General features: G+C 36.9%; 1 protein-coding gene across 3 annotated transcripts in view; it reads left to right on the top strand.

The window, feature by feature from the left end:
* chst15 (carbohydrate (N-acetylgalactosamine 4-sulfate 6-O) sulfotransferase 15) overlaps positions 1–13,268 on the top strand; it is a 290,859-nt gene that overhangs the window by 228,944 nt on the left and 48,647 nt on the right. For all 3 annotated transcript variants that reach the window (XM_039769563.1, XM_039769553.1, XM_039769544.1), the window contains one exon: positions 3,221–3,361. In XM_039769563.1, coding sequence (XP_039625497.1) covers positions 3,221–3,361 — 141 coding nt within the window. The remainder of the gene's footprint in view (positions 1–3,220; positions 3,362–13,268) is intronic.

Here is a 13,268-nt window from a genome sequence, read left to right as displayed (position 1 = left end):
ATACAAAATTTCCATTATATAAATGTATGCTAATCATTTTAGTACTATCCATCTTTCTGTCTATTGATCTGTCTTTTCATCCAATTAGACAGAGTAGAATGAATTATTAGAAATATACATTACATATTGAAACAGAACCATGACACCCTTCTCTTTACCTGTTAACTTATTCTTTAGGTTTTGTGTGAGTACTACAGTAAACAAAATAGCAAAGCGAATCTGTGTTTGATATATATAAAATGATAAAATAGAGCACAGAAAGATTTAATCTGATCATTTGTAATTATTTAATTTCTACTTAATTTCATTCAGTTAAATAAGTGTTTTATTTTGTTAGCATTCCTATTAATCCAGCTCAGAGATTGCACAGCTGGTGAAAATGCATAAGAGCACATAAAGGATGCATACAAATACTAATTAATCACAAAATAAACAAATTTTAATGCAGTCTTGTTTTAACATTTCTGTTGTATAATAGAATAGTTATTACTATTGTGATCCACTAGGGGAGACCAGAGAACCCCAATTTCTAGATACAACTTCACATACACCAGTCCCTTTCAAATAAAGCTGCTTTATTTGTACAAATACCTTCCACATCCACACAGGTCCAATAATCACCAAAATTCTCTTCTCTTCCTTTCTCTCTCTCTTTCTTTCTCTCTTCTACTCCTCAACACCACCCAGACGAGCATTGTTCTTTCCAACCCAACTCTGACTCACCTGGATGATGGTGGCAAGTCCTTTTATATTTGCTAACCCGGAAGTGGTTCTGCTGTTCCGCCCACATGGTCTGCGGAAGGCGGAAACCCTATGCCATATTGCTCTTCTCTTTTCTTAGCGCCACCCCCCAGTGGCACCCACAGTATCCAACAGGGCTGAGACAAAGAACTCCAAGTCCCATAGTGCCCGCTGCAATCCGGGGAAGCTACCATCTAATGTTCTGGGGGAGGCAATGTACCAAATCCATTGTTCTCCCAAGTCCTTTCAATATATGGACCTACTGGCTTGGTTCCTGGATTTAACTCAGCCAGGATGCCCATGTATTCCTCCTGGCATCAACATCCTTTGCCTCTATTCTGGGCAAGGAAGAGTTTTCTTTGCCCTGTTTCTTGGAGTGGCATAGGGCTGGCCTCCCATCCGGTTAAGGAACCATGCTCCTTCCTGGCCAGGACTCCTGCCTCTGCATATCGTCCCTCACATTATCAAGGGCACAACATAAATCCATGAGAATAGTTATACCAGAATTTTTTACATTGAAGAGAGCGAAGCAGTAATAAATAGAAAATTCTGTTTCCCTCTTTGACAAACCAGAATGAAATTTTCTTAAATAAACATGTTCATGTAAGATATAATGCACCTTTTTATATTATTTAAGAGAAACACAAGAGACTGGAGACTTGCCTAGAAATCTTGAGAAAAGCGTTTCTTAAACTATGGATTGCGTGAATGGAATTTGAATTGCATAACTAGAAAAAACACCCTGGACGACAAACCAAGGGGAAACAGATGATGATCGATGGAGATTCTCCAAGCAAGAACAGAGCGATCATCAGTCACTGTTCTGTGACGATTACGAGTCATGAAGATGTGCACTAGGGAAAACTAGTTCGTAAGGAAAAAAAAGTTTAAAAAACAGTGCTTTAGAACATAAGGGACTAGATTTGATTTCTTAAAAGATTCTTTTTCTAGACCTTAATTTGTGGTATTTAAACAGCATTTTCTGAATGGACTCTACAAGCAAAATTGTTGATCTTGCTTAAGAAATTAAGTTCACTTAATTCAGAGCAGGATCATTTTGGGGGAGGAGTGCTAGAGCCTGTCTCAGCTAGCATAGATTGCAAGGCAGGAATAAACCGAAGGCAGGGCCCCAGTCCATTGCAGGGCGAAAACACACATACATCAAACACACACTAGAACCAATTTAGTATCTCCAGTTCACCAAGCCTCCATGTCTTTAGACTGTGTGAGGAAACTGGAGCATCTGGAGGAATCAGACCCAGACATAGGGAAAACATGCAGACTCCGAGTAGGGGGGACCCAGGATGTGAACCCCAGTCGCCATACTGGAAGGCAGCAGCGCTACCACTAAGTTACAGTGCTGCCCAAGTTACCAATATTACATTCTAAAAGAACAAGGTATCATTTCCATTGTTGATAAAGTAATCCAAAAATTGCTGTTACATATGTTTGAAGTAATTTTCCCCACATGGCAAGTTTCATATGAATTGGACTAGCTTCTTCTTTTTTTCAAAGAGAAAGACAGACTTATTTTAGTTATTTTCAAATAAAGGGTTAAACTTATACTGAATAATTCATTATATGTAGTCCATGGAGGTAATGTAGCGTTTCATATCATGGGTTTTAATATTTATAATTATCATGTCTTTAACGTCTGCTTTTAAAGTGTTACTGGTTATTTAGGAACAAAAGGCTTAAGAAATCTAGATGATGGAGTTCTTCAAAATTCACCTCCCCTCCATTTCCACTGGTACCATGTAATCAAAATGTTTTCATATGTCCTCACATATGTCCATTAGATTTTTAATTGGAAAAACTAAAGAGTGTACACCATGCAAACATGATAACCTAATATAGCAGGCACCTTAACTTTTAAAAGACCATTGTGTATCTTTGTCACTTGTAACTGGTTTTAAATGCACAGTAAATTTCTCCAGTCTTACTTAAGAATTTATTGATTTTATGAACAATGTAACAGCTTTTCACTTTCTTAAACTGATGAATAACAGTTCAGTGATTTGTTCTGCATATGGAGCTTATTAATGGTCAAGAAATCCATCTTCTCCAATTTTAGGAAGATCTTTTCTTGAAGTGCAAATGTACCATAATAAATTGTAAGCATCCTTATAGAGCTTTGTGTGCCAACAGAACACAAACATTTTCCCTGCAGGCCAGTGTTATTAACAACAAATAGTACTGTTTAACAGTGAAGACATTTCATTGCACTTTCTCAGCAGTCAGCTAAATTTCTTCTGGAATCCCACAGCTCTGAAACAGCAGAGAACATTAAAAAGAAAACCAAATATTGAGGCTGTGGTAGCCTCACAGCTGGTAGCTTCAGGGCATTTTATATGTTTCACAGAGTTGGTGGAACATGAATTATCTTACAGTTGACTATGTACAGTATTTGTAACTGTTGATTTATTTAAATGCAATTATTTGTTTTATTTGATTTATTTCTTTTTTTTATTTTTCCCAGGTATAATTCGACTAAGTGAAGGGTTTCATGACCGCTATCCAGTTGAAGACTATTTGGATCTGTTTGATCTGGCTGCTTTTCAGATTCAGGATCAGGCGCATGGAAATGCAACAACCCAGTATAAACACAATATCGCTATTGGTAAATGTGATTTTATTGGTTGTCAAAAATATATTTAAAAAAAAATAGAAAAGCTCCATTGATTATACTGTATTGATTGAAGATGGTACGGTTAATAGTTTTTGAACTTTTAGAGACCTTTTAGAAAGTATGGCCATTTAAAAGGAATTTTTAGCTACTAAATTATATTGTTACATAATGGGAATGCTGTTAGAATTTCTTCTGATCTGGATTCCACACTATTAAAGCCAACATAAAACCTGACATAATGAAGCCACACACATCTGTTTGTACAGAAAAACTAAAATCAAACAATTTAAACATACAAACATTTTAACTGCTTAAGAGTAAGCATAACATTCTAAAGCACACGTAATCGATTACAAGTTACAGGAGGCCAGAGGCTATCCCTGCTGCATTGGGTATAAGGTAGGAGCAAATGCTGGGCTGGTTGGGGTGCCAATACACAGCAGGACTCATTCATACAGAAACCCACATTCACTCACAAAGGCTCAGTTTGGAATCACCAGTTATCCAACCTGCATGGATTTGGCATGGGAGAAGAAACCAAAGTACTCACAACAAATACACATAGACACATATAAAATGTTTAAACTCCACAGGTAAAGTTCCTGGATACTGGATCAATGTAGAAGGATTGCTAAACACTGCACCACCATTGTTAACCATTTGGCAGAGAGGTAATACTGTATATAATGTTGGTGTGTGTCATGTTGGTTTTTCAGGCCTGTTTTCCTTTCAGGCTTCTTTTCTTATTTATCATTAATGTGTAATTCTCTGGTGTTTTAATTAAATGGATACAATTGCTTAAGATATTTTAATATGGGCCCTTTTGTTTATAAAGCCTTGAAAATACAAATTTGAAATGCAGAAATACTGTTTAGAGAAATCACTTTTGGGACTACAATGGAAAAATTAGTTTGAATAAGCATGAGTTTCCCTTTGCTGTTTTTTATTGCATATTGTACAACACTCGACCTGTAAAGTAACCGATCCATTTTCAAACTTACTTAATCCTGTTTATGGTAATGCTGTGCCAGTTCACTGCAAGGCACACTTGACACTCACACTCACTCTTGCATACATACATGTGTTGTCAGCCATACCCACTTAATCTCATTCAGAGTTGTGGTGCCTAAGCCTAACCAGGCAGCTCAGAATTGCTACTACCCTGGACAGGGCATCAGTTTGTGACAAGACACACACACACACACACACAACAACTCACTAGGTTAATTTATTTTATCCTGCACAGGCCAAATGCATAATATCTATAAGGAAATATATACAAAACTATCATTATGCATAGTAGAGTGAAGTTGCAGATCAGAGAATCTAAAACAGTTAATCAAGAAATCCAGTTGAATACATTATGTAGTGATCATCTACTGATTAACTGCGTACAAATAAATAATGTAGATTATACAAAGTCCAAGGATCTGGGATAGAATCCTCAAATATAAGTCATGTTTTACTCCATAATGAATGTGTGTTATACTGCATATTTTTAAAAATGACTAGATACGTGATAGCACATTGTGTTAATATCATTGCTGTCCTTTTATTAGCAAAGACCAGTTAGCCAGGTCAGTTTTACACTGAAAGAACCTACAGAAATGTACGTAATGAAGTACCACATATTAAAGTGTGTTTCATATGCAAGAAGTTACCACATATGTACTATTTTATTACCGGTTGACATTGCTATTTTAAGCTTGAAAGTTTCCTTTTAACAGTATGCTAAAGAAAATATTTGCTAATTTATTTTCTTCCCTTAACATATCAAATTCAATGTGCAGTATTACAATAATTAAATTGCCAAGCACACTTTAGGAATTTTTGATTTTGGCTGTTCCTGCAACACTACCTGTACCAATGCTGTGAAGCTACACTCTAGTAAGAAACTATTTAAATTACATTTCTAGTTTCCTGTACTTGACTCTGTTAATTAGGGCAGAGTATCAATGCATTATGTATGAGGCCTTCTTCACCACTTTTGTGGCAAGCAATGAAACAGTAATGATATAGAATGTAAATGGTACAAGGACTTTAGTAACAGCACATCTGATACTTTGGTATTGAATACATGCTGAAGGAAAATAAATGATGAAAAGGTCAAGAATAACTTGATTTATCAGTATGTTGGGTCAATAAAAAAACAATCTGTGGTTTAATTTCTACAATAGATATTTCTACTTGATTCACAAGTATAGCAGACATTGCCATGGCTATATACAACTAACAAGCTAAATGCAATATTTGCCATTCTTTATTTAATATAGAACCCTTCACCAACACATGTAGCTTTAAAAATATAATTTAGAGTAACAAGATAAAATGCAAGTTCATTATAAATTATGGAAAAACTGTCACTGAAGAGCCAATGAGAGTAAACAAACAGTAAAAGTACATGGGTTGATACCATGCTGTTACAGTATAGTACAAGCAGAACAACTACAGTAGAGTAGATTCAGAGAATAGGCAAATATAAGTATAGGCAATACAAATTTGATAGAAATGATGGATTTTTAATTATGAGTCCCAGGGGCTAGGAGCCACAAAGCTAAATGGGAATGGCTATTCCCCAAGAGTGGCAAAAACTTTAGAATTATAAGAAAGCTGGAATAAGAGGTTTTCATCTGTGTGGAAGGTCAGTATGAGGCAAGTAATGATAATGGATAATCTGGAGTGGTAGAAGTAAATATTGTTGCGATTCAGAGATTTTCTGCACATATTTGAGTTGTATTTCTCAAAACACATGAATTTGTGTATTGTATATATGCCTTTTTAACATTGATAGTCTATCCATCCATTTTTACACCTGCATTTCCAATTCAGTGGTATAAAAAGGGTTAGAGCTCATCCCAGCTGGAATGGGAGCAACACAGAAATCAAACATTAAATTTTGTAGGAAAAATAAAGAGTCTGTCCTAAGGTATATGCCTGCTTAAGCAAGATGCTAGAGTATACAGTACATGAAGTACTTGGAGAAAACCAGACCAAATGAAGCACTCATTAAAAAAAATTCTGTACACATTGTATCAGATAGAGGCTAAGGGCAATGCCAGTCCATCATGGGATACACAAATGTGCAAGTCTACTTATTAAAAATGATTGGACTGTGGTAGAAAACAAAATGAACATTGGGACCATATGCAAAAAATATCTCAGCAAGGACAAAATGCAGTGTCCAGGATTTCTCAGCTATTGGCACCAGCAATGGCAAAATGTCAACATATACTGCTAAGGCATCCACATATCTTCAAAACCAATTGGGTCACAGGGTAAATTAAACCAGTTTTCCAAAATTGTAATTCCTTCAAGTGATTTCGAACAATGAGTGGCAAGGAAATTCAGCCATTATGTCTACTTCCTAATGGATGCAGCATTCTGAGCTCAGATTCTTTACCTAGTCTTTAGTTATGTGAAGTTTGAATGGTTCCCCCAGTACACATACATTTTCCTCTGAGAACTCCAGTTTACTTCCAACAGAGATATGCAGGTATAGTCCAGTTCAAGTGTCAGTTCTCCTTACCAGACCTTGTTGAAATTCAGTATCTGAGTATTATCTGATAAAAGGATCAATCACAAAGTGACACCCATAGATGTCTCCTCAATGCACCATCTAAACACAGTGTCATAACTCACAGATTGGCAACTTTGATGGACAAAACTTTGCACCAGCTGCCAACCAAAAGTAAAGTGTCTGTTCCTTTCCTTAAAAAACACTGCAAGCACCAGACCTACACTCTTTCTGCATGCTCACTTATCTCAGCCTGGCAGTAACTCTGTTCTTAATCTGTGGCTATAACAAAGGCTGTACTGATTTCTTTTAGTTTGAAGCACAACTTCTTACTGGAGTGGTAGACTGAAAGATATTTTTGTATTTTTACCAGACAAAGGTGCACTTAAGAAACCAATAGTAAAATATATATTCCTTTATTTAAAAACCATTGCCCGCCCCAGATGTATGTTCTATCTACATGCACAAAGCTCTCAGCCCAGCTGTAACTCTGTTTCATATAGCAGGACCCATTGCCCAAGCTGTAGCTGTGACAAAGGCTGTAGTGATTTCTTTTATTTTGAAAGGCAACCTGGTACTGGACTGGAAAAGCGAAAAACATTTTTGTATTGGAATTAGACGAGGGTGCCATTAGTCTAAATCTTGCTAAGGAATGGCAAGTGCACAAGCAGGAGACAGACCATAACAAAAGCCATGTGGATGTCTTGGTAAAGGCAGGAGTTGACTGATCACCAACTGCCTGTCATATGTAAACTTTGCTAGCAGAAGTGGAGACTGTGTGAAACCTTTAAAAAGAAAACTGTAGTACCACCTACACCCAGAAGGCAAAGAAGGAGAACAGCTCCTGAACAAAGAAGGAAAAGTACACTGAAGATCTTTACACATGTATCAGAGAAAGCTGACCAGGAAAAGAACAAAATGTCACCTTCACCAAACCATAAGTACGCTTACTTCGATTCCAAGAACTATTAATTGTAAATAAGTAGTTAGGATAAAGCTGGATAATATACAGTAATCCCTCCTCGATCGCGGGGGTTGCGTTCCAGAAACCCCCGCGATAGACTAAAATCCGCGAAGTAGAAACCATATGTTTGTGTAGTTATTTTTATATATTTTAAGCCCTTATAAACTCTCCCACACTGTTAACATTATTAGAGCCCTCTAGACATGAAATAACACCCTTTAGTCAAAAGTTTAAACTGTCCTCCATGACAAGACAGAGATGACAGTTCTTTCTCACAATTAAAAGAATGCAAATAGATCTTCTCTTCAGGAGCAGAGAATTTCAGAGGGAGAGAGAGAGAGAGTGCTCGCAAAGAAAAGCAAACAATCAAAAAATCAATACTTGTGCTTTTAAGTTTGCGCGCATTTTTAGAGGAGCGTTAGTATCTTCTAAGCAAACAGCCTCTGTGCAAACAGCCCCTCTGCTCACATCTCCTCCGTCAGGCGCAGAGAACGTCAGAGAGAGAGAGCGAGATTAAAGCAACAATCAAAAAATCAATACGTGTGCTTTTGTGCTTTTAAATATGCCGAGCACCACAATAAAGCGGCATTTTTTAGAGGAGCGTCAGTATCTTTTAAGCAAACAGCCTCTGTGCAAAGAGCCCCTCCGTCAGGCGCAGAGAATGTCAGAGAGGGTGAGAGAGAGGCAGAGACAAGCAAACAATCAAGCTCCGCGTGGGATGCATATCTTATAGCATTGAGGAGTTTTAGTTAATATGTAATACATGCTCTGATTGGGTAGCTTCTAAGCCATCCGCCAATAGCGTCCCTTGTATGAAATCAACAGGGCAAACAAACTGAGGAAGCGTGTAGCATAAATTAAAAGACCCACTGTCTGCAGAAATCCGCGAACCAGCGAAAAATCTGTGATATATATTTAGATGTGCTTACATTTAAAATCCGCAATAGAGTGAAACCGCGAAAGTCAAAGCGCGATATAGCGAGGGATTACTGTATTATGGTGTTGGTAACACTGTAACCTAAAAGTAATAACTTTTGTGAAGGATACTTTTTAGCTGTTACAGGCTTCCTTCCCTAAATCCAGTAATACGTGCAGAGGAGCATCTCACTTACAAAATTGCTGTGAGCAAATCAATAACCACCTTCACAGTGCAAGCAATAGAAACTTTATAACCAGATAGAGAACTTATCTGTTGTAATCAGATGAATTGAAAGATCAGAATCCAAACGTTATGTGCTTTGTTCTATAGGAGAGGAAATTTTTCAACTTGTTATTGTGTTTGTTATTGTCATTCATTTATATACATACATGTGCTGTATATACAGTCAAGCACCAATTTACAGCCAACCAAGCTGAGACCATTCATACTTATGGCCAGTATGGTGTGAATAATAATACATGATCTAGCATTTTACTTTTACAAACGATTTCTTCAGTCTCCCTATACTATGTGAGCTTTACCCTGTGAAGTATTGATTAATCACCATGAAGTACCAACACATGAATAACAAGTGGTTCCCCGTAGATTTTTGGGATCACAGCTGCATGGCATTTCCAAACAGCTGTGCAAGATGAGGAGTGAGTGGCTATTCAAAAGTGGTGTGCAGCACCCTAAAAAAATAGGCCGCTAAGACTCAAATATCAGTTTGTGCTTGGCTGTTAAAGTATGCTCACCAGTGACCCCCACCAGAAACCCAGAGCCTTAATTGCAATAATCTGTGCACTATGTGGCCAACGTGCAACAAATTAAACATAAGTCACGGCCACATGACTGGTTCCAAATTGAGGTGTAAAATACCAGATGGCGGTATATGTATATCCTTGTTTTCAGGGGTACACTTTTGGCCCTGTGTCACTGAATTGGATTAAGCAAGATTGAAAAAAGTGCATAGGCATTCTTAAAAACAGAATATTATGAAATTCATTAACGTATTACATTTGTAGCTATTTCAACAAGACACTGCAATGTTTCAGTGCCACAACATATACTGTAAATAGGATGTTTAATATGTGCAGACACTCACATGACTATAATTATCTATAAATAAGCAGCTTCTTTAACATTACAGATGTATTATGTTACTTATAAAGCTGGTGTGACCACTAGAGGTCATAACTGCACTCCAAACCTCAGACAACCACCACAACACAAGTCCTGATATAAAGGTTTATTTTTACAAATTCCATAAAAAAAGGCTTCTTTATTAAACACATTCACAATACAATTCTTCTTCTCTTTTCCTCCCTCCTTCCACTCCTCTTGCATAGTTTTGTCCTTCTTTCACCAACCTTTAACTCTCCTGAATGAGGTCAAGCGGTTTCGTTTATGTTGGACCCAGGAGTATGTCTATTGCTAGGGCATAGCCCACAGGAAAGACTTCCAGGTCAATTGGAAATCCAATAACGTAGGGATAATGAATCCTCATTGAATGTGACAAGGCTGTTCTACAGGACTACAATGCCTTGTGGGTGTCTGCCCAGGGAGGCTGCCACCTAACGTGTCAGGGGAGCATGTTGTCAAGCCAGCAAGTTGTCTGGGGTAGACACCACAATGTTCTTCCAAAACACTGGCCTTCTGGGCGGGTACTGTTCCTCAGTCCAACCCAGCCAGGATGCCAGTGTACTGTCTAATGATTGAAGCAGGGCAATCTTTGCCCTGTTTATTGTGCCTTTGATCGTCTGGCCTCCTGTCCAGTTAAGGAACCTTTCTATGTCCCAGCCAGGATGTCCACACAATGCTCTCTGTCCATCACACTGGCTTTGTAACTTTTACATTTGATTTACTTAGATTATGGTTTTATCTTAAGTAACATACAAGTTACAAACTCATAATGCAATTATTTCCCTGGTTCTTGAACTACTGGCAGATTAAGGCAGCATTGAGTCAGTGAAGGGGACAGAACCAGCAACAGTGGGATTTAAAGTGGTCTAATATCTCAGCCACTAAGCTGCTCTGCTTTTCAGATAATAACCTGTTTTATATTCAAAAATGACATTTAATGATGCTCATTACCGCCACATAAACATCCATCTTAAGCAACTTGTTTATTAAATGGACATTTATGATTTTGTAAAAATGATTTCTGCCTGACTTCCAAATCTAAGTTTAAATTACATGCAGGCATCAAAATAAACTATTAAATATATGGTACATTTCAACTGCATGAAAATAAAAGACAATGTGGTGAGAGGGTGAAGTCAAGCACAAGGATCACCGCTTCCCATTGTAAGGGCTTAAGTCAGTGTCATTAATATCTCTAATGAAAGAGCAGGCCATCAAGCCAGTGTATTGAGGCTTTTATCAAGCAGAATTAAAATGCAGACCCTGTGATTAAAGAAGGGCTCCCATCAAATCACTTTCTAAACTGCCAGGAGTTGTTTATGACACATTTTTTATTTATAGTAACAAGAATATGGCCATAAGGAACTAAGCAGGCAAGGGCAAATTATTTCTTATTCAAGGACCCTTCTTTAGTTTGGCACAGTTGTAAGATGCCTTTGAGCATCACTAAGAAATAAATATATGTTCTGCTGATGTTACTGTAATCATAATAATCTTATTGTCTTACTCATTTACACCATGAAAGCTAATGTTAAATCTGTTCTTGTTTTGGGTACTGTATTTATATTTATTTTCAGTAAGGAAGTAATATATCATGGGCCACATCATCTATTAAAATATACACTGCTAGTTATTCACTTGCAAAGGGTGTTCTGTATCTTTAAATATTAGTGACTTAATTCACTGTATGTATCACCAAGTGCTGCTATAGATTCACTGAGGATGTAGATTGTTAGTTATATTAATCTTAATATTTAAATAACTGCTAATTTCATACATTTCTATTCTTATTGGATCTGCTTAGTCCTGTTCAGTATTTCAGAGGGCTGCAGCCTATCCGGGAAGTATCAGGTAAAAAGCAGGAATCAACTCTGGATGTGGCAGTCCATCACACATATTCACACTGACATGATGACAATTTAAAAATTTTCTGCCAAGAAAACCTTTGGAATGAAGCAGGGGAACCAATAAAAATATGCGTGCAAAGCCCACACAGACTCAGACCACACTTAGAATATTCAACTCCAGAATGCTATTTTGACTGTTGAACCTGAAAAAGATAGAGAAGCATGATTGACTAAGTTGTGCAATTACATTTGCAATTGTCATCTAACTGAATAAGTGATTGCACAGAAAATGTCTACACCCAAAATCCTACACAGAACATGCAAACACCACAGAGAAATTCTCCAAGCCCAAATTTATGAGCAAGACTTTGGAGCTCTGAGATAGTGTTACTATGCTCAGCACTAATCTCTTTTAGCAATGTATGCATTTTGAAATTCAAATACCTTTCAAAAAGATCTTACGGCAGGTGTTTTGCTTTCTCCACAAAAACTATGAAAAATGAGGCAAGGCGTTTATCACATTATGCTAATAGGACTTTAAAGACTCTCATTCCCTTTAAATAGTTTCTGAAAAGTCGATTAATTTCACAGAACCTAGTGCAGCTGTAAATGACACTTTTTGTCCAGGCAAAGATCTATATTAATTACAAGTCACAGCTGTGTTTGTTCATTGCAAATCACCTGCCACTCCGTTAAAAATAATAGAAATTTAAGAAGAAGCAGATTTAGTTAAATGAATGGATAAAAGTATTGAGCATTAAACATGCTACTTGAACAGCTATGTGCTTGTGTGGACCAAAAGACAAGACAGGATAATGTACTATACATAATCGCAAATGTGACCAATTTATTTAATTCTGCATCCACACTCTGTGTACAAATACATGACAACAAGCAGTCTAAATAACCAAAGCTTGTGACATGAGTTAACTTCTAATTAGTAAATTGATTTCAATGAAAGTTTGCAGGTAGTAAGTTGCTCCTTGCTAATAAAGCTTCTAAGTATCCCTGAAATTGGAATTACAGAAATTAGTAAACAAGAAATTATTTAAACTCTTTAGTATGATAAAAGATTGAGACATCCAAACAACATCCAAGGTAAGAATCCAATATAGCTAGTTGAATATTTGAGTGGGGTAACCATTATGGTTTAAACAAACCACCTTAATTCCTCATGCAGTGACACCTTTATGTAGTAAACCGTACAACTTAAATATCCAATGATTGCTCACATACTTTTTTTTTGCCATTATGTACACATCTCAGTGATGTGACTTGTTTAGTTAGAGGCTTCAATGGAAAGTTTGTGTTTTAAATTTAATGCCTTAGACACCACTCTAATTAAGCATGGTGGTGTATATATATCTAAGACAATGGGCCTCAGTTATAGTGCCATCAGTTAATTAGATGTACCAGAAGTATTATGTACTATGTACTTTTTTACCAACGGCTAATACGAAGGACATTTAAAAAGTTTTTGCACTTTTTTTGACTCTATTTATTAAGAATTT

Source organism: Polypterus senegalus, chromosome 1 (genome assembly GCF_016835505.1).
Source record: "Polypterus senegalus isolate Bchr_013 chromosome 1, ASM1683550v1, whole genome shotgun sequence".
In the NCBI taxonomy this organism is placed as follows: domain Eukaryota; kingdom Metazoa; phylum Chordata; class Cladistia; order Polypteriformes; family Polypteridae; genus Polypterus; species Polypterus senegalus.
The sequence above is the reverse complement of the archived record's forward strand: the minus strand, read 5'-3'. Positions and strand labels throughout refer to the sequence as shown.